The 27642-nt window shown below is 38.1% G+C and overlaps 1 protein-coding gene across 1 annotated transcript in view; it reads right to left on the bottom strand.

Annotated features, from left to right (window-relative positions):
• Positions 1 to 8766: 8766 nt before the first annotated feature.
• meis2b (Meis homeobox 2b) overlaps positions 8767 to 27642 on the bottom strand; it is a 31500-nt gene continuing 12624 nt past the window's right edge. Inside the window, exons 8-13 of the mRNA XM_034900611.1 lie at positions 22126 to 22265; positions 15782 to 15858; positions 13484 to 13542; positions 13140 to 13229; positions 12746 to 12843; positions 8767 to 9555 (exon numbers count right to left, since the gene is read on the bottom strand). Of these exons, the coding sequence (XP_034756502.1) occupies positions 12785 to 12843; positions 13140 to 13229; positions 13484 to 13542; positions 15782 to 15858; positions 22126 to 22265 (425 nt within the window). The 3' untranslated portion in view covers positions 8767 to 9555; positions 12746 to 12784. The remainder of the gene's footprint in view (positions 9556 to 12745; positions 12844 to 13139; positions 13230 to 13483; positions 13543 to 15781; positions 15859 to 22125; positions 22266 to 27642) is intronic.

Raw genomic sequence — 27642 nt, 5'->3', positions numbered from 1 at the left:
AATTAAACTGCTGTACATACATTGTGATTGGGCAAACAAGTTAATAATGTTCTATTACCCATACAAAATATTCTCCATTCTTGGAGGGCTCACTTCATCTGGACCATCCCACACCTGCAAACCTTGTCAGTGTCAAATGTCTTTATAAAGTTCAATTCAATTCAAGTCAATTCAATTCAATTGTTTTTATAGTATCAATTCCTAACAAGCGTTATCTCAAGACACTTTATAAATAGAGCAGGTCTAGACCACACTCCAGAATTTACAAGGACCCAACATTTCTAGTAGTTTCCTACAGAGCAAGCAACAGTGCAACAGTGTCGAGGAAAAACTTCCTTTTAGGCAGAAACCTCAGACAGACCCAGGCTCTTGGTAGGTGGTGTCTGACGACCGGTTGGGGTTAGAATGAAGAGTGGCAATAACAGTCACAAACAATGGTAGTTTCTAGTAGTTCTTTGTAGCAGTTCATTGCATTGCAGGGCCCTGTGCGGCATTACAAGGCACAGTAGGACGTAGCAGGGCACCGCAGAGCGTAGAAGGATGTAACATGGCATCGCTGAACGTGTAGCGGGACCATGGCGACAGCCTCCCTGATCCAAGGAAACATGCTGGGCGAAAAACAACATAAGGACTTTGGGGAATGACTCCCCAGAGCTAGGTTAGTAACAAGCATTTCTGAGGAACTCAGTGTGTTAAAGAAAGTCTCCCAGCAGTAATAAAGCACATTTAAAAAAAAAAACTAATTTGGCCAAAAGGCTGTACAAATAGGTTTCAACATAAAAAATCATCACAAAATCAGAATAAACAAATACAATAATAAATTAAATAGATGTGTCTATGCTCAGCTAAACGCCAACAAGAACGGTAGGTCTTGACCAAAGCTAAAAAAGATTAAACGGAAGGGGGGCAGTGTGTATATTTAGAGGTAGTGCGTTCCAGAGATTAAGTATGGCTACTGCAAAAGCTCAGCCACCTCTATTTTTGGCTTTGATCAGGGAAAATCCAGGGTAATGACTGCTGATCTCTGAGATGATCTCTGATCTCTGAGACATGAAGCAGTTCAGATAAAAAATCTGGGGCCAAACCATTTAAAGCCTAAAAAAAAAAAAAAAAAAAGATTCTCAAAAACAATCCTAAAGCAGACAGGAAGCCAGTAAAGAGAGGAGTACCGGAGATATATGATCATGTTCATGATCATTTTTGTACGAGTCAGAAGACGAGCAGCTGCATGCTGGACTAACACACAAATGACAAATTAGATTGATTGAAAATATTACCAATTCACTTGATTTAAAGAGAAATGCCATGATAGATGCAAACTGACCAAGGTGTCGGAAAGTGTACTTTGTCCAGACGGCTAACATGGATCACACTGTAATCTTCACTTCAAGGCTGTCTAGTGTAACCCATGAAAAACAATTATTGTTATTGCATTGGAAATACAAGCCTTAAATCTAGTTTGAAAGAAAGGAAGTGTTTGGATGCTCTTCCTGATATTTAAATCTGCCACTAGTCATACCAGACCACTTGATGACATAATTCAAACCAGGGAGTGTAACAAATCATTAGTAGAATTTATATTGTACAGAACATCAGAGGTAGATGACAAAACACTGATTTTCAAATCTAAAATTTAACATAAAGTGAAGCTTTAAGTAAGGTTGAAAATATGTCAGAAGCACTTACAGCTGTTTGCAAATGTACATTGTTATTCTATGGTAAGCCTTTCCAATTGCCTCCTTGTATTTCTGCACTGTGAAAGGGTTGTCTGTTCCTGGGATGTTTCTAACTTCCTGAGCAACAGGCTACAACAAAACATGTGCACCATCTTCCATATCCTGGTTAAAATCTTTATGCTTCTTTACAGCAGCAGCCAACAGCTGATAAGATGACCACTGAGGTTGAATATCAAAGGAAGTGAATTCCCTCTTACAGGTTTAAAGGAATCCCCTGTCATCCTCATAACTCCAACATGAATCTGCAGAAAGAGAAGGAAATGGAAAATGTCACTTGATGTGAGCAATATATTTAATTATAATAAAAACAATGTTAAAATAGCATACCTTTACTATTTTCTGTTTCTGTTCCTTCTGACATGTCTTTGAAAAGAATGTCTTTCTCTCCCTCATCGTTCCTGCAGGGCATTTTATTACACATTTAATATGCTAGTATGCTTCCACATTGTGCAGAGGTGTACAGTATTTCAATAAAGGAACCAAGTCTTCAAATTACTAATTTGTCTGTAATACAACTACAAATCTATTTACCAGCACTAGTCTGTGCATTAGCATGTGCATCTCCTCTGGTATTTTTTGCCACATCTTATATAAATCTGATGCTTTTGCTACACACACAACAAAATCCCAGTACATCTGTGGAAAAATCAAGCTGTTCCACTTTGCGCTTGTTATAAGATATATTCGATGTACTATATTCAACTATATTCAACTGCTTGGCTGTGTAGCAATATAGGGGTGATTGTTACACTCTGTTCTCATAAAAGCTTATGCAAGCATTTCACAGGATGTTCTTTTTGTTGAAACATTTATCTCACGTTTTTTTATTGAAACATGTATCTCACTAAAGCACAAGGACGAAGGCCCAAACGGTTAGGACTGACACACACACTCACACACTGACACACACACTCACACACTATTCTGTTTGTATCAGTCCGGTTAGGACTGATAGCACACACACACACACACACACACAATATTCTGTTTGTATCAGTCCCGTTAGGACTGACACACACACTCACACACTATTCTGTTTGTATCCACCTTTAAATAAAGGAACAAGGAACTGTCTCGGCGCGACTCTCTTGGGTGTTTCAGCCGAGCAGGTTGCCCTTTGTACAAAGTAGTTTGGTTGTCCCATGTCATCTCTTGAGCCATCTTGAACGTGAAGAGAGAAAGCTCTTAACAGCCCTCCACACTGGAAAACATCTCTTGTGTAATCTGGATGCAGCAGGTTTTTTTGAAGCAATTGTTTGTTGGGTTGTGGGCAGATGTGAGTTGTACATGCGTCGCTTTGCGACAAGTAGCCTACAAGATGCTAAGAGACTTCTATAATGTTAACACAGTCAAAACTGACCTACTCAACAAAATTTGATCACTGTTGGTTACAAGTTAGCAATTAAAAACAACAAAGGCTTTCACTTGAATGGCGTTTTGAGCTAAGGTTAGCAATCAAACACTCATAGATAGCTAAAACGGTTTTGAAAGGATTTCCATCTTCTGTTATTGCTTGTAATTATAAAAGTTTATGATTTTATTGATTACATTTTTTTTTTGCTGTAAACCTTTTAAATCTGAGCATGCCCAATTTGCATCTGCACTCGACTCACTTCCGGCAGTGACAGTAGTCAACAAGGTAGCATGTGCCTGTCTGCCATAATGCCATGATGTCCACACTTGATGTTCAAGCTGCACCACAACAGCATTTGTTTTATTTATTGCTTTAGAAAAATATTAATTAATTAATATAAAAATAATCTTTTTAACCTAATCTTGACTTTAATTTACTGAAGGTTTCTATGTGTAACTGTAGCTATTGCTAGCTATTACTGCACACTTACTCACTCTTTTTCTACTCTTGTTTTACCTTGAATTTTTACTGTGAATAATTGCAACTAAACAATTTAAAATAGGGGATTGATAACGTTTTATGATTCTGATGATAAACAAACAAGATTTAAGCAGTGTCAAATGCAAGATGGGTTATGTTTGATGACCAAAATGGGTTTCAGTAGATAATGTATAGTAGATTGAAGATGGCCTAATCTCACATCTTCAATATTTTATTTGGATTTACTATACATAACCACAATCCACAAAATACGTTTAAATGTCTCAGAAACTCAAACACATTCACTCACTTTACTAGGAGGTTTAACATTGTTCTGCACTTGCTTATTGTTATGTGGTGCAAGATGCATTGCACAATATATATATATATACAAATACAATATAGCGTTAATCTTTAGTAAATAGTTTATTTATTTAATGCTCACATTCCTAATGCTTGCCTAATGGCACTATTTGTTTTATTACAAATTACAATGTATTGTCCTTTTTGTGGATTCAACCTTCATGTTGAAACAGCATTCTGCAGTTAAGTGCAAGCAAGAACATCACATTTTTGCATAATGCTGCTAAGCCTGGCACAAGTGAAGGTAACGTTTCAAAGATTATATCATTTTTAATTAGTCTTAGATTATCCACATTCTTTAGTCTATGAGTGAACAAAGGCTGCAAATAACACAATTTTTCATTATCGATTAAAGTGTGAATTATTGTCTGGAGGAATGGATAAGTAGTTTGGTTTTTAAAATGTGGATCAGTGTTTCCCAAAGCCAAAGAAGACGTCCTCAAATGTCCACATGTCCACAACTCAAAGATATTCAGTTTACTGTCACAGAGGAGAGAAGAAACTAGACAATATTCCAATTTAACAAGCTGAGATCACACAATTTTTACTTTTTTAAGTAATTTTTACATAATTATTATACATTTAATTAGATTAGTCAATTACCAAAATAGTTGGGGATTGTTAGATAGATAGTTGACAACTAATCGATTACTCTTTGCAGGTCAGGATTAGCAAGATTAGCAGTGATCTATGCATTTTCCTAATGATATTATTTGATTGAATTCAGTTTGAAGCAGGAACTGGAAGCACTGGAAAAAGTGCACTGGCTACATTTCTGAATTTTCGTTGTTTAAAAGAGAAAGAGAGACAATCATGTTTCAAAAAGAAAAAAGAACCAATGAAAGACAGCAATGTAAAGGTAAAGTCGATAATGTTATGTTTTTTATCGGTCTGACCTATTGGTAAAACACGGCAATAACAACCGTTTTCCTTGGCGACGTTCGGTATATACTTCAGTGCCTGTACTTTGTTGTGATGCAGAGTATCGCCAATATAACGACTTCCCGTCTGATGACACGTCGTGAAAACCCTCTATAATGAACCGTTCCAGAGTTGTTGGATGTTGTTTATTATATTTGCTTTCTACTTTTAGAAAGTCAAAGTGAAGTACCTGGAGGACAAATAGCATAAACTGCATATCTTTTTCATTTCATTTCACGTCACTTTTTCACTGCAATAAGGGAAAACTGAATCTATATTGTTTGGAACAATATGGATAAAGAAAGCCACAGGTTTTAATGTCCTAGCTGGAGATACTGGAATTACTGCCAAGGAATCAATGAGTTACCTTGGATGTATGTATGTTAGATTGCCATTTACCTGGAGGAGATCATGCCCAAAAGGTAACAACCAAAGTAAATTAGAGAGTCCGCTTTATGGCCAGAATATCAAAGTTTTTGCATGAAAAAACAAAGCTTAATTTTGATTATGCATAAGGCTCATGGTACAACTGTGTAATAGGTAACCTAAAATATAGGCTTCAGACATCTCAAAAGAAATTAATAAGAAATTAATAAGGCTTATTTTAGACCTCTCCATAAGAACTCATATAGAATATTTCCACTTTGAAAGGGTGGGACGGTTGAAGGTTGAGGATCAAGTGTCTCAGATGCAGCTAGGTTTGGCACAAAAAATTGTTTATCGAGATGTTCTCAATATTTTGGAAATTATGTTAATAGAGTAAATGAAGTTCACATGTACTCCACTAGGGGTAACTCAACCAATTTTGTACCCCCCAGGATCTAGACTAATCTGGGCAAACAGTCTTTTCATTATACTGGAACTACCCTTTGGAACCGGTTACCAGGTAGGCTACACTCAAGACAGTCAGAAGAATAGTCATAGGGAATAGGGAATAGATTTTCCACAGGGTTTGAAAGTATGGCTTGGGTGCCAATCATAGTTATTACCTATTTGAATTTATTTTTTGTATAACTTGGATGAATTTGTTTAATGTATGATGAATGATTGATGCGTGATCTGCTGCCATTTGTCCTCTCCCCCTGCCCTTTATAGGCCCACATTAACTATTAACTATTTAAATACATAAATAGTCAGGAATGACACAATATTGCCCAAATTATTTATGTATTTAAATAGTATGAAACATTTAAATATGTTTCATATTGACTTGGAATGAATTTGATTTGTTAAATGTCTCTGGGGAATGTGTAGTGTAGTAAAGCTTAATTTTATGTAGAATTGATGGTAGCTCTCTACACTTTGTGAAGGAAGCACCACCTCTAGTAAAATGGCATGGTTACGGTGGAAAATTTAAATGGCTTCATCTGTATCCTATAGTATCACAATCTTTTTTTTATATTCTGGTCATCTGTGTCTGTGTGGCCTTCCCATGTGTGTATAGAATATATATATGTGATTCTGCAGTTATATACCTATTCATATCCTCTTTAATATTTCTATAATATATATTTGTCTGAGGTTTTCATTGACTTCTAGTAGACTTCAGTTTTTTTTTACAATATTCCTGCTGTAGTTTTCAGAATATAAAATGGTGCAATATTTGTCTATTTTTCCAGGGGTTTATCATTCTCCAGTAAAAAAATAATTATTGACTAGAAAACATCAAATCCACCATGTTTCAGAAATTGGCTGCATGGCCCTTTTTCAGTTAAACTGCGGACTAAGAATTAAAAACATCTGCATAAATGGACCCAATTTGATTCTATTTGTAATTATGCACTGTTTTTATTATGCCAGTCTTTGTTTGTTTTTTGTATGCATACTATTGGACATTTACGGGTTGTGGTTTTCTAAACTTGGCATTAAGATCAATTGGGCGAACTGTGTGTGTGTGTGTGTGTGTGTGTGTGTGTGTGTGTGTGTGTGTGTGTGTGTGTGTGTGTGTGTGTGTACACGTGCGCAAGTGAGTATGCTTCTTTGTTTTTAATATTTTGGGTGTTGAGTTTTATGCTTTTTTGTAATTGTCAAAAACAGTCAACAAAAACGATAATATAAAATGCTATTTTTCAATAGCTTGAATATATCGTTGTGTTAGGAGGCAATTCTCTGTAAAAGGCAGAGTTTGTGCGTCATGTGATGCAGCTTTCTGTGGGAGCTATGACCCATATTTCAAAGGGATAGGCGCTCGTTTCCGGCAGCCTTCAAAACGCATTTATCTTAAGCACTGTCGGCAGGGCTGAATGAATTAGGCCTGTTCGCGGCGCTCATGTGCGCTACAAGAGAAGATACAGAGAACATTCCAATCTGTATTTTTCATACTGCTTTTCCTCATATGAGCGACCCAGCATTATAACCTACAATGTCTGTGTTGAATAAAAGAAGATGAAGTATATGATTAAAATAATTGTTCATTACTCGCAATAACGGAATTGTACTGTTTGGAATACGTATTTTTGTCGGAAAATACGATATGAAAACTCTACACTAGGCTACTGCTATTGTCACAGTCGAATAATAACCTGAAGGTCATTCGAACCATACATTTGTAAGCAGAAAATATGGACCAACCAATAACTAATTGCGCAATTTAATGAAATCCAATCCAATAACCCTGTTTAAATTTTAATTTTGTTATTCAGTGGTCAGTATGCTGTGGTATTCGTTTGCATTGGGCCAGTCTGTTTCTTATATTTTTTACTCAGGGAATATCGGTAGGAGAAAACTATTTTTTTTTTCTTCATAGATTTTACAATCCAAAGAGCCAGAGTGGAATAGGAGTTAAAACGCAAAGAGGCACGGTACACACCCAGGCCCGCATGTCAGCTTTGCTGACCCTAAACATTATGTGTTTTTAGCAAGAAGTCTATTAAAAGTAACAAGTAATTCCTCAATGTTACAAAAAAACGATATCTATAGTTGACAATAATTGAAAGTGGTTGTTTTATTTGATGACAGTGTGACAGCACCTGCCGGAAGAAAGAGGACATTAAAACTCACTTTTCAGATTTAACATAAGACAATAATAATAATAAAATAATAATAAAATAGAATAATAATAATAATAATAATAATAATAATAATAATAACAAAAGCCTTATAATAATATAGGCCTAAAAAATTGTTTCGACAGTGTATAGGGCGAAATCCTGTGGATTGTATGGACGGATAAAGCGCTTTATAATTTCGGTTTCGATCGTTGAAGATAAAAAATAATTTAATCAATAATTATAAAGGGGCATTACGGTCATCTCCAGATGTAACAGTCTGTCTGAGGATCGTTACAGGCTGACAGTGATAAATGAAAAGGTGCTGCGATGCCTTTTACATTTACATAGCCTACAGAAGTTCTAGGTGTTGTATTTTTTATTTGCTCCTGTGATGCAAATGTAGATAAAATAGGCCTAACCTGGAACCGACAGTAAAAAAAACAAAACATCAGTGTTTCATTGACAACGAAGGTTCTTTTTTCATTTAGGAAACAATGTTTTTCATTTTACATTTATCGACATATTGTTGTCTTCCTGTCAGAGACATATTTACACATATGTATCCAACCATCCGAGCAGTAGCGCTATAGACTAAATATTAAAATAACAACATGAAGTTAAAGCTGCCTACCGCTGCATCCTCCGACTTCTATACATTTTCCTAAACTTTGCAGCCAGGCTATCCATCATTCCTGTCACCGTCAATCGAATAACGTTAGACAACTGCAATCCCGTCCCATATCGAACCAGTGCTTGCTACGTGACCTGCACTACGAGCTAATGTTGTTGCTTAAACCATTTTCTCCAACACCTTTCTCGATCTGATTTAAAGTGAGCACGCATGAAAATAGCATAACGGAAACAATCAGGATGGCACATCTGCTCTTGACATTAAATCACGTTGCTCAATCCTTTTTCTTTGTCTTACTCATTTAAGTTTGTGTACTTGATTTGAGAGCAGACATCTCTGTGTTTTGGTGCTAACAGCTATTCAAAACATTGTAAAAAAAAGAAGGTTTTAGTTCAAATTTATAAGTAAAAGAAAGAGATGCAGTGCATTGAAGACAGAAACAAAAATGTACAGTTTTTTGTCCTTTACAATTTTTTTGATTAAAGTTGGGATTTAAAAAAACACAAGTCAGTGGTAGAAGCTCACTCCTCTAGTGATCACAAAGTACAAACATAAATAGAAACATCCAAATAAAGAATACACATATAGTACAACAATTAAAGTCTTATATTAAAAAAAATATATTCACAGTGTTTTTTTGTTTTGTTTTACTGTAAAGAGAGGTTGTGTGTGTGTGTGTGTGTGTGTGTTTTGTACAATTTTATTTTACTTGTAAAATGGTAAAAAGTTGTCTTTCCCGTGATCCGCTGATGTAGAAAAATAAATACATAATTTTAACAAAACGGAAGAGATGTGTAAAACTGCTTCTCTTCACTATGAAGCCCTTCATCCTTATATTTTCCATGCAGCCGTAAAACTCCAAGTCTCTGTTTCATTTAATGTTAAAGTTTTGAGCGGCCTGGTGCTTCCATGCAATCCTCTACACCTGCACACCTTGCAGGTTTGGGCAAAGTGAGGTGGGAGTGGGAGTAGTCAAGTGGATATATGATCAGGTGGGTTTGACGTGGTGGCAGCTGAGGCGGCTACAGTACTGAGCTCCACAGCCAGATGGAAGAAGATCCCTGAGCCCACCATGGAGGCCTAGAGACATGCAGGACATTAATAGGACACATTAGTCTATAACTACAGGACAGAAAACAGAGGGTTGGGACACATTCGTCTGACGTCATACTTTTACCAGAAGTACCACGCAATCCGGACATTTAGCAGATTCACTACAAATTCATTCATGGGACGCATCTCACCCCACTAAAAATGCCCCACATGAAAATAAAGAACAGCCCCTTATGCACTTTCTGCCCAATAAAAGCTGAAGGTACATATCTCCTCAGGATCTGGGAGTGTTCTCCTGTTGGTCAGATGTGGAACGGTAGTGCATTCCAAATTTCCGCCTTGTTTATTGTCACTGTGCCTGTTACTGTCAATGTCTTGATTCAGCCTTTCAGCACTGTGGGACTCAGAAACGTGCTATATTTACAGGACTTGCAGCTGCAAAAAAAATGATTGCAACCCATTGGAAAACACCTCAGGACCTGACTTACTGCATGTGGACCCTTTCCTACTTGGATTTAGTATATGTGAAAAGACTTTGTGGAGCATTGCTAACTCTGTGAGGAATCTTTTTATCGGTCATTGTTTTTATGTTATTTGAATTTAAGATTTTCTTGTGGGCCATAATTTTTTAAGGGGAGAGAGGAGATTGACCTGTAGCCAAGGGCTGCAGATTGGAGTTGAACTCACAGCCACTGTGTCAAGATGGACACCAGCTCTATCAACTGAGCTATCTTGGCACCCTGTTGTGGGTATCTTTAGCCGATAAAAGGTGACTGTCAGCCGGGTACGAGTTCCACGGGGCATAGGCTTTTTATACCTTAAACAAGCAGCATCTAGCAACTCCGCTGTGCTTGGCTGTTCTGCCAATTTCCCCACCCCTTGTCACATGACTTATTAATGTTTCTATGATGACAATCCAGAATTCTGATAACATGGAAACAGCACTGGACTGGCAGACTGAGCCTATAGAAATATCTATTGTTGTTAGATAATTAATTTGTTTAAAATGAAAACAAGTAAAATTAATAAGTAATGTGATATTTTATTTGATGTTTTATTTAGCAGAATTACATAGTGTTGTTCTATCCTATCCAATATTTCTTGTCAGATTTCTATGCTGTATTCCGCTAAAATAACCACCCTTACTGATTATAGGTCCCTTTATTGGTCCCCAGTGTGGCACCCCACTTTAAAAATTCTTGAAATGCCCCTGGAGCGCCGGGGAAAAAACTCTCCAGTATTTGAATTTAGACAGCAGTATTTTAAATGCTAGCTGTCAGTACATATTGGACCTTTAACCACGTATTTAAAACTGTGACCAGAAAAAACATCACGCTCTACTAAGCTATTACTGTAAGTATGATCATTAAACAAGAAATAAATAGAATAAATACTCTCCAAAATATATCAGCTGCATTTATTGAGGTTGAGAGCGTGATGTCTCTATGCAGATCTAGATGTATTTATTTATTTAGTTTTAATATGAAGCATCACAATCTGCTCTTTGAACTTTATTAACAAAGCCAGGGGGATGTTAAGAACGGTAAGAGGGGGCTTTTTTGGTAAAAATTGGCCCCAGTAAAAAAAATGAAGCAAATGCAGCGCCTATTTACATATAAAGAGCTCTATTAATCAAGGTAAGTGTCATTATAGCGTGGCTCATTGAGCAGTGGAGAGCGGGTGTTAAATAAAAATCTCTGTGCTTGGGTGCCTCTGGCGAGCGATACATCTTGATTTGAGAACTGTCAGCAGTGGTGGGAAGCTGATAGAGGCTTGAGGAGGAGGTAGGGGAGGGGTAATAGTACCTCGATTCTTAATCAGATTGCCAGGGGAGAAGAGAGGGAGGAAAAGAAAAATGGATAGAGCGGGTAGAAAAGAAGGTAGAGCGATAGAGAGGAAAAGAGGAAGTGTTACGAAGATAGATTGATGGAGAGGAGTGTGTTTTCCACACAGTGTTTTTTATTTTATTAGGGCCCGAGCATGAAAGTGTTAGGAACCTATTGTTTTTGTACGGATTTCTATTTCCTGAGTCCTTTGTCGCATTTTTGAGGGGTTAAGAATGCAGGAAAACTCACAAAAATTTGCACATACCGTATGTCAGACCTGGTGAAAATTGCAAAGTTATGTAGTGATTGGGCTTGGGTGTCCGAAACGAACTTGATTCAGATAAAATGAGAAGTTAGTATTCCAAATTTGATGGAACATAGGTCTCATCTTGAAATCCGTGTAGCATTTTTTTGAAATTTTTCCACCTGACAGTAAGTTGGCCATCTTGTTTTTTGTTGTGGAAACAGGTGATTTAGGACTTTAGGATCTAACAAAACAATCAAAAATAGTAAATTCTTCGGCCTAGGAAAAGGTATGGTTGCTCTATAGCACCCCCAAAATTTATAAAAATAATTTTCATAGTTAAAAAAATGTCCAAGTTATAAAGTTACTTTGTGAAGGTGGCACTCAAACAGGAGGAGTTCCAATTCTTGGTGACAGTTATTCTGAATAAGAGGAAACTGGGCTCCGCTGAGACCGTGGGCAACATTTGAAGTAAATTTCCCTGGCGTCCCGCCGGTACACCAAAGAGTCCAAATTGCTTGCAGCGTTAATTAATTATTTCATTCTATAGGTAAAGATGCACATAGGCTGTCATCTAGGGCTGTCATGACATCAAATTCTTGCTACAGAAATACAATTAATGGATGATGACAATATGATTGAAATATCTATGTACAAAAAAAATAAAGTAAATAGTCCAATTCATCGCCATTTTTTTATATAATATAAATAATAATAGATTTTATTTGTAAAGCACTTTACATTTGAAGCAAATCTCAAAGTGCTACTGGTATCATACAGTAAAAGCAAGGTATAAAATATGGTCAAAACCATGAAGGCAAAACCAAAGTTCTCATAAACCGGAGTTTTCCTTTAAGAATTAAATGCCAAGAATCTTACAGGCTATGTTGGCTTAAAAATGAAACCCGGAAGACAAAAGCAAACATTGATGTTGTGAATAGATAACTAGACTTTATGTATTTCGTTAACATAAAAGTCCCTCCAGCAAACATCAGGTCGCAATGAAATTTTCCAGTCTAGATTGGATTGGTGAAGAATGGGAAGAATAGATTAGAACTATGACTGAAAAGAGCAGAGGAGAAAGTGGTGGAATGAAGAAGTATTTTTTTTGCTACAAATGAAGACAAACAACTACTGGACTACTTACTTCACCAGTGTTTTTCAGGCTTGCCTCAGTGAAGTGGATTTACATGTAGTGCCACTGCCCATCCATGCCCATGTTCATGCCCATGCTTCCCATTGGCCCTGGAATGAGGAGTAACAACAAAACCAATTAAAACTGCAAGCAGGAGTTTTTCATTGCGCCCTTGCACGAATGAAAAGGGAACTCTCTGCTGAGTTCAATGACAGCCCACACAAGACACAAGACATACATAACACTATATAAATCCTACATGGCACATTGATGTATGAAAAAAAGTGCTTAAAAGAGTACTTTAGCTTTCTTCTATTTTAATTGTTATAAACAGCTGACCACAACCAGAAAATGATTATACAGATATTGCTATTGATGGTCCAATAAAGAATGGGAGATTTCTCACCTCCAGGCCGAAGACCCATGTGCTGCTGCCCATCAAGAACAAATCCTCCCATTGGCTGGCCATCTGGACTGTAAGCTGTTCCCTGACTCACTGTGAGAGCAGAAGCAAGATTGTCAGAATGAGCAACAAGCAACGAGAAAAGTTTTACAATTGTTTTGCAATTAACACAAAAATGCAGCACACAAAGCCACCTCAACATTCTTCACCTCATTCATGCAATAAAGACTCAAAAAACCTTAGGACCGGCTCCTCTGATATAGTTACAGTATACAGTTTGCATTTAGTTTCACCTGATCAAAAGGAACTATTTAATACACTAAATACTAAATAAACTGCAGTTTTACCTGCTCTGTTGGACTGGTCAATCATAGGCTGGACTATTCTCCTCCTTGCATTGATAAACCTGGAAAAAAGAGCATTACCATATGAACTATTTGATAAACCAGCGAAAGAGTGAATAAAATATAAACTGAAGGGTTAATTTATTTTTTCCGGTCTGTTGACAGTATTCTGCAGCCATTTTAGTTCACTAAAGAAGGTGAAATAATCTTAGTAAGCTTTTTCCTTATCATGAAGTCTAAATATGTTGTGCAGATTAGACATATTTTTTGTAACAATGACCTGTCCTCTGACCTGGTCTACTTGTAATTCTTTCAAAGACTGTCAATTTTATTGAGCCGCTTTCGAAGAACTCAACCACCGTCTGTCTCCGGATCTAAAAGATGATCTAATTTATTCTTACTGACATAATCTGAGGCATTGGGAGAAAGTCCTATTTTATTGATTTTGGTTTAGCCCTGTAGCCTTAGGCTGTGATGAGGCTAACTGCTTTGCCAATGTTTTGACATTATTACATCCACCAAACAGACAGCCCAATATCTGGTGCAATAATCCTAATATTAATAATAGCAATAATAATAAAAATTACAATAATAATAACAATACTTTGTTAGTCCCGCAAGGGGAAATTACAATGTACTCTCTTGTTATTAAACCCATTACACGCAGACTTGAATTACACACACATGCTCAGTGTGCCATGCATGCACTAATGGAAAGATGTCAAAGTGAGGGGGCTGCCCATGGAAAGGCGCCCAGAGCAGTTGGGGGTTCAATATCTTGCTCAAGAGCACTTTGGCAGTGCCCATGAGGTGAACTGGCACCTCTCCAGCTATCATTCCACGACCATACACTGCAATATATTTATTGCACATTGTCCCTGTTTAAAATCAACCAATAAATAAATGTTGCAAGTCACCCCCGACAACTTGCCTGGAGGCAAACATCAGGAAATATTGTGGGGCGTGAGCTTTAATGTCTGTAGTATATTGCCTTTGCAAATTTTTCCATTAACATTGATTGAGTTATAGGACAAAACGTGTCTATGTTGGTTATAGCGCCCCCTTATGGACAATTTTCACAAAAATTGCCAAAGATCCTTAAATCAGCATGACGAATAAGCCTCACAAGTTTCACGTTGATAGCCATTACTGCGGCAGAGAAATTGAAATTGCAAATGTTTCAATTATGTTCATGGAGTCATTAGCCAAACACATCCCCCTAATTGTCAATTTTCAACACGTTTTGTACAGAACCTCAGAGTGAAATGTCAAACAATAATACCAGTTCTTGCTCTTATACCTATTAATTTGGCCAAGATATACCAAAGTTTGTGTTTTGTGGCTACCTACAAAAATTTGTTTGGTTGTAAATTATGCATAGTTTAACATAGCAAAATTCTTTTGATATATTTTTTCAGGTAGGTCCGGAGATGCTACATATCAAGTTTTATGCAGATCGGTATCACGGTCTAGGAGGAGTTCAAAAAGTAAGTTCAATTTAAATCACGGTATTTCTTGCATACAAGTCTAGTCAAAAATGGGTGTGGCCTATATCAGGAGAATCATCTGAATTCAGGGAACATGTGGTGAATTTATAGGAGTTATAGGCCAAAACGAGTAATGGCCGATGCTCACCAAATTTAGTACAGAGCATGCGATAAAAACACCAAGTTTTGCGTTGATAGCAATTTATTTGCTAGCTACAACATTTTTAATTAGGCATAGTTTAACATTTTAATATTTAGTTAGGTCCATCTGGAGATGCTACATATCAGGTTTCGTTTAGATTGGTCAGAATATTTGCACTTAGGCACCAAGGCCCGTCAGACACCGCCTACAAAGAGCCTGGGTCTATCCAAGGTTTTTTCCTAAAATTGAGTCTTTCCTTGCCATTGTTGCACTGTTGCTAATACTAGAACTGTTGGGTCCTTGGGAATTATGTGAGCTAGACCTACTCTACCTGCTTGTTATGAATTTATACTATAAATAATATTTAATTGAATTAATCATGCTGTCTAATTAGCACCTTATACGCCACACCTGTGAGGTGGATGGATTATCTCGGCAAAGGAGAAGTGCTCGCTAACAGAGATTTAGACAGATTTGTGGATAATGTTTGAAATGAGCCTTTTGTGTACATAAAAGAAGTCTTAGACCTTTGAGTTCAGCTCATGAAAAATGGGATCAAAAACAAAAGTGTTGTGTTTATAATTTTTCTCAGTGTATTTTATATACCAAAGGGACAGATTGTGCATGTACACGGAAATGAGGGCACTCAAATCTGGCATTAGAGTGACTTACCAGTTGTTCACTTGAAGAATGGTGAGGCCTGTGTCTTGTGCTAGCTGCTTTTTCTGTTCCTCTGAGGGATACGGGTGCTGTGAGTAACAAAAATATAGAACATTCATTAATAAATGTCAAGGCTCGAGACAAAAACAGCTGGCTTTCATTTAAGGGCCTATAAGTCCAATTTGCCTTTTACTGCAAGCTACTGTAGTATAAGGTAAAATTCCCACTGAGGAAGTGTAATAGTATTCTGTGCTGGTTCTCCCACCCCTGGACGTGAATGCACAAGTTAGCTCTGGAAAAACAAAGGCTGACCACAATTTGGCCCCCTAAACACTTCATGCCAAAAGCGCGTGCCATTGTGTGACAGTGTTTAACATTATTTCACACTGTTTGACGACCGATCGGGTGGGATATAAAGAACGACAATAGTGGCTTTTGTTTGGGGCCACAATAAGGTTAGGTACCCTGGTATCTCCTTGTCCTCCATCCGTTCACTGGCTCTGTGTGTATGAGAGTGTGTGTGTGAGACAGTAAGATGAGGACGGCAGATGGTAGAAAGAGGTGATCCTTGTACCCCTTGAGGAGGGTCGTAGGACAGTCCCCATTCTGCTGCTGTCTGCCACCTCCTGTGGTCATCAGTGAAGGATGAGCTTCCAAGCACTTCATTTTTAAACTGCCTTTGAGGCTAAGTGCACACACACACACACGCACACATACACATATTTAACAATAGTGACACCAGGGGCAAAAATGCACATACAAATGTTGATATGGATACACACACACACACATAAACCAGTCAAGTGAATCTACACTTTGCCCTCAAATCAAAGCTCTATACCACAGACAGATAGAATACAAATAAATCCCTCCTGCCCATCTCTCTACAGTCTCCATTTCACATGAGACCAAAACCCATGACATGATCTTCACGTGACATGATTCTTGTTCTGATTCAGTAAATGATCACTCACAAAAAAATCATGTTTTGATCCCTCTTTTATAACAGGCTACAAAATCATCAACCAAAAGATCTATTAAAACTGCAAGCAGTCACCTGCTGCTTCCATGTTCCTGCTCAACACCCTCTTCTACAATTCTCCATGTCTCTCTCCATACCTCTCTCTCTGTCTGTTTCTTCTCTGTCTCTGTCTTTCTCTCTCTTTCTGTCTCTCTCTGTCTCTTTATCTCACCCCCATTGGTGCTATATAAATAAAACAGAATTGAACTGAATTGTAATTGCAGTGGCACATTCCCAGTTTTGCCCTTACATGTGACTTACAAGCAGTGTGTTGCTTTACTTTTATCTAGTGAAGTGATCCCAAAATAACAAAAAAATTGAATTAGAAAACAGTATGTCATGCCATAAAATATTAAATCCTTGACTCAACAGAACATCCTCCATGCCATTCAGCAGTCTGTCATCTGTTTGGGAGTGTTTAGGCTGTAATCTACCTAATCTACCGGATAACGGCAGCAGCAGAAGAGCGGAGCAGCGCCCCACAGTCCAAATTTTCTCTTGCCATTAGCTTACAGTCCAAAAATTCAAAGTGAATAAAGTAAATCTGGCCTCTGATGAAAATGACTAAATAAAATATATAGTTTAAGTAATGTTTTTAAAAGAAGGCTAGTTCGTAATTTGCACATTATAATTTATTTTCTAAAATGCTACTGTTTGAATCCATGGATGTATTATGTTAATGTACAAATGTATCTGTTGTGGTTTGGGGGTTTTGTTTGGTGTTATTTTTCCCATTTGGCCTTCCCTGTGTTCGTGTTTCAGTTTTATCCCCAGTCTTGTGTTGTTGGTCCTGTCTTGTGTTCCCCTGTGTGTCTGTTTGTTCTGCTTCCTGTTTTATTTTGATAGGATGGTTTCCTGTCTTGTCTAGCTTTGCTTTGTGCCTGTCCAGCCCTGCCCTAATGTGATTCACCTGACGTCCCACCTGTTCCCCATTACCTCTTGTATTTAACCCGTGTTCCCTTTGTCTCTTGTCAGATCATTCTAGTTTGCTGCCTGTCGATTCATCGTCCTGCTGCCTGTTCACATCCTCCCTGTCTGTTTTTTCCCTTTTTTTCCCCAGGACCCCTGTGGATGTTATTCTTGCATTTTTTGGACCTTGCTGCACGGTTTTTGCTCCCTGTGTTTGTTGTGGACTCTTTGTTAATAAACCCTTGTGCACCAGCTCCCGCCTGCCTCCCTCTTCTCTGCGTTTGGGTCCTCATTCTCTCCTTATCATAACCGTATCGCCTCACAGCCAGATCCTCATACTCAGAATTGAGGATGACATTTTTAAATTATCATTGGATATACCATTGGATATCAATGCTGATTGCTAAGGGAGGATGTCCGTGGTATATTTAGCGCATCACCCGTAAGTGAGTTGCAAGAGATGTTGACTTAGTGAAAATAATGAACTCCTTTTTAAAATGTAAAGAAATCCATCAATGAATAAGTCATTGCCATCGAAACAAAAGGTTCCTTTATCATTGCTTAGCCCAAGACAGTCAAAATGCAATGTACACCAGTCAACCACAAAATATAGAAAAAAGATATACAACATTAAAATGATCAGGAACTGAAAAAATAAAATATACTGCAACTGTATCAACCTCAAGGGTCATCCAATGTCTCTTCTCCTTCTGAGCACATTTTATCAACATTATAAGTAATTTCCTCCATTGCAATACAATGAGGGAAAAACTTTTGGCATGATGCAGCCACCCCCAACAACAATCTGTTGTGATATCCTCACTTGTCTCTTTTTTGCATTTGGTTCCTCTAAATTTAGAGAAAATTGTTCCCCATATAACCTAAGTCTATTCATCTGAAAACTAAAAAAGGATTTTTTTTATAAGAGAAAATACCAATAGCAAAGTAATTCTCTCAAAAATCCTGAGACGAGACCAATAAATTAAATCGAGACCAAAGACTTTTGGTTTTGAGAGCAAGAAGAAAAATGTTATGAGAGAAACACTTTTTTTTTTTACAGTGGTAGCAAAAAATATATATTTGAGCGTTTAAGAAAGTATTTTGAAAAAGTTTTTTTTTGCTATTGGTATAAAAATGTTTTCACTCATTTGTTTTTCTCTTATAAAATGCTTTTTTGCTATAAGTGTGTTAACTTTTTCTCTCTACTGTATTTTTTTCTCTCTCAGATTATTTATTTACTTGCATTTAATAAAGAAACAAATCTAGCTCTACAAAAAACCACATACCTATCATGTATCTAATGTACACTACAGGTCAAAAGTTTGGAGTCACTTGAAATTTCCATTGCACTCCATTGTAGACAGAATACCGGATGAGATCAGTTGCATTGCTTTTTTTAATCCGGAAAGCGGTTTACAGATTACATTATGTAAATGTGCTGTATTTATATAGCGCTTTTCCAGTCTTAACAACTGCTCAAAGCGCTTTTACATCTTCAGGGAACATTCACCATTCACACACATTCATACACTGTGGCCGGGGCTGCCGTACAAGGTGCCACCTGCTCATCAGATAAACATTCACACACATTCACACTCCGGTGCGCAGCAACTCGGGGTTCAGTGTCTTGCCCAAGGACACTTCGACAATGACTGCAGGGGCGGGGATCGAATCACCAACCTTCCGATTGGGAGGCAACCGCTCTACCACTGAGCCACAGCCGCCCCCATTATGTGATAACATAATTGCAAAAGGGTTCTCCAATGTTTTCTCAGTTAGTTTCTTTAAAATGATATCAGATTATTAAATAGAATATGCCTCTGGAACACTGGATGAATGGCTGCTGATAATGGGCAATGTAGATATTGCATTAAAAATAAGCCACCCACTCAGATCAGCAGGTATTCTGTCTATAATGGCGAAGTATGGAAATTTGTAAGTGACCCCAAACGTTTGACCGGTAGAGTCAAGCTATTAAGCTCTTCTCCTGTGGAACCAGGTTCCAGTTTGGGTTCAGGAGGCCTACACCGTCTCCACATTTAAGAGTGGGCTTAAGACTTTCTTCTTTGACAAAGCTTATAGTTACTGCTGGCTCAGGTGAATTCCTGAACCATCCCCTTGTTATGCTGCTATAGGTCTAGGGTGCTGGGGGACTTCCCTTGATTCACTGAGCACCTCTGTACTTCTCCTTCTCTCCATCTGTATCCAACCTCATCCCATTAATGCATGTTACTAACTCGACTTCTTTCCTTTCCCAGAGTCTTGTGCTCTCTAGCCCCTCTCCTCTCCTCCTATCGCTTACTGCATTAGTCTGCTACAATTCTCCATGTCTCTGTCCATGTCTCTCTTTCTCTCTCTGTCTCTTCTCTGTCTTTCTCTCTCTATTTCTCTCTCACTCTCTCTGTCTCTTTATCTCACCCCCAACCGTTCACCGTTCGAGGCAGATGACCACCCACACTGAGCCATGGTTCTGCTCGAGGTTTCTGCCTCTTAAAAGGAAGTTTTTTGCCTAGTGCTTTCTCTTTGGTGGGAATTGTTGGGTTTCTGTAAATAACATCACAGAACATGGTGTAGACCTGCTCTTTTACAAAAAACGCAATGAGATAACTGCTGTTGTGATTTGGCGTTCTATAAAAAAAAAATGGAATTGAATTGACTTGAATAGTGTATATGCAACAGGCTATTGTGGTTGTTGGTTGCTCTATTTTGCATGTATAGAGATTTACACAAAATAATTGCATTTGGTAATAACATTATTTCATAGCAAATTAATGAAAACAATTTTGATCTGCAAGGCTTATTTAATGCATTTTGAGCTAAAGCGATTAAGAAAAACTGTCACACTAATAGTATTACATGGATAACACAAGTGCCTTGATGATACGATAAGTTTAATTCCATATATTCAGACTTTCATTCCATATACACAGACTTAAGTTCAGTATTCTCAAGTGTTATTTAATATATGTAGACTCAAAATAATTGCATTTGGTAATAACATTATTTCATAGCAAATTAATGCAAACTATTTTGATCTGCAAGGCTTATTTAATGCATTTTGTGATAAAGCGATTAAGAAAAACTGTAACACTAATAGTATTACATTGATAACAGAAGTGCCTTGATGATATTATAAGTTTAATTCCATATATTCAGACTTTCATTCCATATACCCAGACTTAAGTTTAGTATCCTCAAGTTTTATTTAATATATGTAGACTTTCATTCAATATTCTTTTATTCCAATTGAATATTCTCAAGTTTAAGATATAGCACCAGTCAATGTTGGAATAAACCATTTAACTATGCAGTTTAACTATATAATACTTGCTTTTATGGAAGAAGCACAAATAACCAGGCAAATTATCAAAACAAAAAATCTGCAAGCCGGGCAGGCAAAAAAACTTTAAAAAGCTTTTATATTGTCTTGGTTAGATTAATGCAATTTATTATATTCAGGGTGAAGCCAAAAAACGATCTCACGCCTTCAGCTAGTACACACCAAAGCTGCTTGGCTTTAAAAAAAAATACTTAAAGACAAGATCATATCACTACTCTGACTATTCTGGTCAGCAGTAAGTTTTAGGGTTAATTTAAAGAATTTACTGATTATTTTTTACAGTACTTCATGGTCACACATGCAGGAACAGTTACGGCCAGGCTTATGGTCCAATAATGAATAAGATAATGAATTAAAACCTTTCACAGCTGCTTTTTCTATAGCTTCCACAGAAGGGGATCTTTTAAGGGTCTTTGAAATGGACAACAAAAGCAGGCGGCTACAACTAGTTGTGGACAGAACCCCCCCCACCCAACCATCCGCGGGCCTCACACTGCAACATCTGACCAAACATAATCCCGCTCTTTTCACACCCTCAATGACTGATAAATGCTTGATCGCTTGGGTGTTGCTATAGGCCTTTCAGAGGCCAAAGTCCCCTTGCACACTTTTCATAGACACATCCTGCCATTACAAACACTTGTTCTTAACAAATAAGGTCTGAAAGGGAATGGGGAACAGAGAGGGGATAATTCAATTATTCAATTATCCTTCTTTTTCATCTAGAAAATCTAAAGGTGAGCTTTGGCAAGGAAGGGGTTACTCCAAATACAGGACCTGTATGGTCCTTTTACAAACTAAACAACTGAGACACAGCGCTGTGGAGTAAGGTCTGGCTACACCACAGACACATTCTGGGATATGAGAAGAAAAATAACACTCTGGGCTGTCTGCATTTCTGTAAACCAATCACAATTGTCTTGCGGCACTATGCTCTGGAGGCAGCGACAGTGGCTCTGCAAATTGTTTCAGGAAGAAACTTGTTTTAGGGGAACATTTGCGCCCTTTGAAATCTATTAAAAACCATAACTAGATGTTGCTTGTATAGAAAAGCAATTTAACAGAATCCAGGGTACATTCCCTTACCGTAAGGTGCTGGAAGAGCCATGCTCTCATTATATTTGTTGCTACTTTGGGGAAAATGCCTCGTTTCTTCTGCCTTTTCTTATCTTGGTCATCCTCGTCTCCTGTGCCTGGTGATGCCAGGCTGTTGTCGAGGGCATCTCCTGCAATCAGAGACAAGAGGAGTGACGTTATGAGTAGGCATTAGCGTGGCCCTCATTCTCTTCTGTGAAAATGGGGTGCTAAAGGGCAGACAGAGGAAGATTTTTTTTCCTCTGTGGCAAGGCAGCACAAGCTTCTTACTTTCACCTCACTTGACTCCCTGGCCGTTGGATAATGAAGAGGAGTTTTTTAGTGTGGGAGCTCAATAAATCAATTAATTCAATCTGAGCCACGCGTTTGACATGCGATAATGAATGCAGGAGCTGTGTGCCTGAAATAAAATAACGAGCATTCAAACTGCTGTCGGACTCAGTGCCATGTAGGGATATTTATATGTGACCACTGTTTGAAATAAGACTAAACGTTTGTCATAACTAAAAAGAGGATAACAAAACCAAAGCCTAGCCTGTGAATGAAGTATGAACCCAATGACATCAAACCATGTGCTGTTTGAAGTAGGAAACATGCTGTTATTTTGGGGTACTGAGGCAGAATGTAGGGGGTGTGAATGGGTGGGTTTCTAGATGTTCGTTGATTGACTGACCCCCTCCAACTAAGACTAGCAGTGTTGGATTTCATATCAGGCTACGGATCCTACCATTACCATCCCTGTTTTATTCCAGCAGGAAGCTGCCATGGATCATAGCAGGAAGCTTCCTTTCAGCCCCTGGTAGCTACCTCACTCCATTTGCAACAACAAGGAGCAATCTGCAGCCTCTCCCTCTTTGCCATTAATTGTGCATCACGCGAGATGATTTACTTTTAACAGTGGTGGTTATTTTTCTTGCCCTTGAGGCAGAGAAGCCTTGAAAGCTTGCCTGGAGGGCATGTGAATAATGCATCTGAGTGACTCCTCCCCCGAGGCTTGACTGGAACCCTACTTTTCTTAAGATTTGCCCTAGCATGTCTTTTTGTTTTTAGAGATGCATCAATCAAATGTGCCTATATGAGCCATATTCATGCATAAATATCTCAGATAATGAATATTGACATTAAAAAGGATGTGTTCTAGGGTCATAGGCCTGGGGGGTTGTGGGATTTTTGACGGATGGCGCCCAGCTCTGCATCACAGACAGGGTACAGGGTTCACACTGTCTTTGTTCACAACTTTGACTTTGTTTAGTCTTACATCTCTCTCCAGCCTGTCTATTAAATTACTTCTTTCTAGGCAAATGTTCCTTCAGATGGTGGAAAGTTTGAGATCAAGAATAATTATGTCATCTTCCTTCCAAACCACAATGACAATTCAGTCTAATTATCAGTCTATAGTAAGCTAGCAAAATTAACATTAACAATTTTAACGAAAAGAAAACTGATAAGACTAGTGCATCTCTATCTCTGAAAGAAAAAGGGCAAGTCTATTTAATATAAAATGAGGAATCAAAGAGCAGCTTTAATAATGAACAAAGAATTGAGTATTTTAAATAATCAGATTATGAAGCTACAGTTCACGTAGTTAAAGAAAATAAAAAAAGTTAGGGAGAAAAAAAGAGGAAAAGGGGACTCACTCTGCCTAATTATATCTAAGTAAGGCACACTGGTCTCCCCCTCAAACCCCATTCTTGTCACCCCACCCTAGTCCACCTCCTCCGCTCTCCTCATCCCTCTTTCTTCTGCTCCATAGAGGGGAAAGCCGCAGGGCAGATCTTCTGCTACACTAATCGTTAGTGACTGTTCCCCGGCAACTCGGCCAATCTAACCAGTATGTGACGGTGCAGTCTCAAAGTCATACACCCGTGCAAGTCTCCCATGCCCCCCTGCCCCCTCTTGTCTCTTTCTTTGCCTGCAAGTGTCTGCACCGTAGATGAGAGAGGGTAGATGGAGGGGTGGGCAATACCGCAGGGATGGCTGGAGTATTGCCCTGGAGCTAAGAAGAAACACGTAAACCAACAAACACACAAACACACACACACACACACACACAAAACAGCAACCTAAGATATAAAGAGTCTTCCTTTCTAGCCCCTTCTACCTCTGTTAATCAGTTACGCTCAACGCTGTTCAGCCTCTGTTGTTACAGACTTAAACCTTTGTAAACTATCTAGGCCATTCTAACTCAGCCTTAATTGCATATTTTTCATTTCTAGTATGCTCCTTTTCGCATTCACACACGGCTGAAATCTCCATCTTACTTTGCAACAGTTGCCTAAGGTGGTAGTATAACACTAGAAGATAGACCAAGCCTCTTACTTAAAGAGAATTGTGGCCCAATCATTTTGTATGTATACAGTCTCCTTCATTAATGTTGTATTATTTTTAATTTAATTTAGTCATTGATTTAATACTTATTGATGTATTCTTGATCAATTTACCCAATGCTGTTAATGCAAATTCACTGCATGTGTGTACATGTGCGTAATCTCTGATTGGGAAATTGGAAAATGTATATTTTTCAAATTTGTTTTTATTTTCTCTCTCACCCCCCTCCTCCATAGCCTCTGCTTTCAATAATTCCGGGGCTTGTAATGCTGTTGATCGGTGGATGATGTTTCCATAAGACAGCGCAGAGAAGCTAGCAGAACTGATTGCAGCTTTCTCTGCAGCTGGTTTTGATGCAAAACCAATGCCTGTCTAATGAGTTGAGGAGGGCCTTATCCATCATTAGTGACTCTTTGGGGCTCTTCCCCTTATTAGGCATGATATACATCTCTATATGGAGTAGTCTGAAAGGTTTCCAAGACAAGAATAATCCTGCATGCGAGAAAGTGACCATGACAATTAGAAGCTTTTATTGGGAGAAGAACTCTTTAAGCTGTTTGAAGATGACCATTTGCAGTTGTGGTTTATCACATTAAAGATGAAGTGCACCTGACTCAAGTAGGCTACTGTCTAGTAAAAATGTCATTTAGCCAAACATGTGAAAACACAGCAAGCTTGTCAGCTTTTAATGCAATAACAATGTTAATATTTTACCTAAGCAGCCATTCTTTTTTTTGGTTTAAAAGATTGGTTCGTAAAACAACAAGTAAAAAATATAGATTTTTTCACTTAAAGGTGGAGTCAACCATTCTGGATAGAGATTGTTGATATTTGAACTCACCACCCGAACCAATAAGTCCTCCTTCAATAGCTTTGCCCCCCAAAGTCATGGATTGCATTGCCAAGGGAATGCAAAACAACACTAAAAACTAGGCTAGATGACCAAAGCAGAAATATGGCAAAATCTAGAGTTGGTTGCCCAAGGATTAGTTAGCCCCAATAACTTTACATGGTGAAAGACATGAAATCCCAGGGGGAACAAAGGGAGGTTAGCCGTAGCAAATATTTTTTTAATCATAAATAAAATAATATAAATATTGTAATAGTAAAAAATTATTTATAAATATATATACTCACATATATACAATAGATACTTACTATTTAACAGACTCCACAAAAAAGCATTTATGACAATAAACACTAACATGATGACTAGGAGAGATCACGATTCTACCAAACTTATCAAACATTGTATTTATAAACATTGTTAATATTGTATTTGATTTTCAAGATGTTGAACAATCAACTTCAACTTCACTTTAGTGCATATTTGTGGAATTTAGGCTCTAATTGCATGGTGTTCACAGTGAAAGAGATCAGTACTTATTAAATGTGTTGTCACATTAAGCCAAACACTGATTAATTGATTGGATATATAGTCAATTATAATGCAAACAATTCCATTGAATGGATGTTGGGGCAGTGAAACATGTGCGGTTACCAATTGATACATGTTCTGTTACCAATTAATACATTTGCTGTTACCAATTGAAACATTGTCATTTGCCTTATATATTAATTATTATATTATGTTGGAATGCACACAGAGTCAAGAGGTTATATATAATCATGGAGGGGTCCGAAATTGTCATCGTAGATGCATGTCCACTGTGAGAGACATAATCTTAGAAGAAAAATCCGGAAATCACAATGTATGATTTTTAAACTATTTATTTGTATGATACAGCTGCAAATAAGTATTTTAACACCTGTCTATCTGCTACAATTCTGACCCTGAAAGACCTTTTAGTCTGCCTTCAAAATGTCCACCTCCACTCCATTTATTATCCTAAATTAGATGCACATGTTTGAAGTCGTTAGCTGCATAAAGACACCTGTCCATCCCATACAATCTGTAAGAATCCACCTACTAACATGGCCAAGACCAAAGAGCTGTCAAAAGACAATAAAGACAAAATTGTACACCTCCACAAGGCTGGAAAGGGTTACGGGGAAAATAGCCAAGTAGCTTGGTGAAAAAAGGTCCACTGTTGGAGCAATCATTAGAAAATGGAAGAAGCTAAACATGACTGTCAATCTCATTCGGACAGGGGCTCCATGCAAGATCTCACCTCGTGGGGTCTCAATAATCCTAAGAAAGTTGAGAAATCAGACCAGAACTACACGGGAAAAGCTGGTCACTGACCTGAAAAGAGCTGGGACCACAATTTCCAAGGTTACTGTTAGAAATACACTAAGACGACATGGTTTGAAATCATCCATGGCACGGAAGGTTTCCCTGCTTAAACCAGCACATGTCATGGCCCGTTTTATGTTTGCCAATGACCAATTGGATGATCCAGGGGAGTCATGGGAGAAAGTCATATGGTCAGATGAGACCAAAAGAGAACTTTTTGGTCATAATTCCACTAACCGTGTTTGGAGGAAGAAGAATGATGAGTACCATCCCAAGAACACCATCTCTACTGTGAAGCATGGGGGTGGTAGCATCATGCTTTGGGGGTGTTTTTCTGCACATGGGACAGGGCGACTGCACTGTATTAAGGAGAGGATTACAGGGGGCATGTATTACGAGATTTTGGGGAACAACCTCCTTCCCTCAGTTAGAGCATTAAAGATGGGTCGAGGCTGGGTCTTCCAACATGACAATGACACGAACACAGCCAGGATAACCAAGGAGTGGCTCTGTAAGAAGCATATCAAGGTTCTGGTGTGGCCTAGCCAGTCTCCAGACCTAAACCTAATAGAGAATCTTTGGAGGGATCTCAAACTCGGTGTTTCTCAGCAACAGCCCAGAAACCTGACTGATCTAGAGAAGATCTGTGTAGAGGAGTGGGCCAAAATCCCTTCGGCAGTGTGTGCAAACCTGGTGAAAAACTACAGGAAACGTTTGACCTCTGGAATTGCAAACAAAGTACAACATTTTAACATTGATTCTCTCAGGTGTCCAAATACATATTTGTAGCTTTATCACACAAATAAATAGTATAAAATAAACATAAATAAATATTTTTCTGTTTAGATTATGTCTCTCACAGTCGACATGAAACTACGATGACAATTTAAGACCCCTCCATGATTTCTACACTCATCGGCCACTTTATTAGGTACCCCATGCTAGTAACGGGTTGGACCCCCTTTTGCCTTCAGAACTGCCTC

The sequence above is a fragment of the Etheostoma cragini genome, chromosome 18, assembly GCF_013103735.1.
Source record: "Etheostoma cragini isolate CJK2018 chromosome 18, CSU_Ecrag_1.0, whole genome shotgun sequence".
Lineage (NCBI taxonomy): Eukaryota > Metazoa > Chordata > Actinopteri > Perciformes > Percidae > Etheostoma > Etheostoma cragini.
Note: the sequence above shows the minus strand (reverse complement) of the source record. Positions and strands in the feature narration are given on the sequence as shown.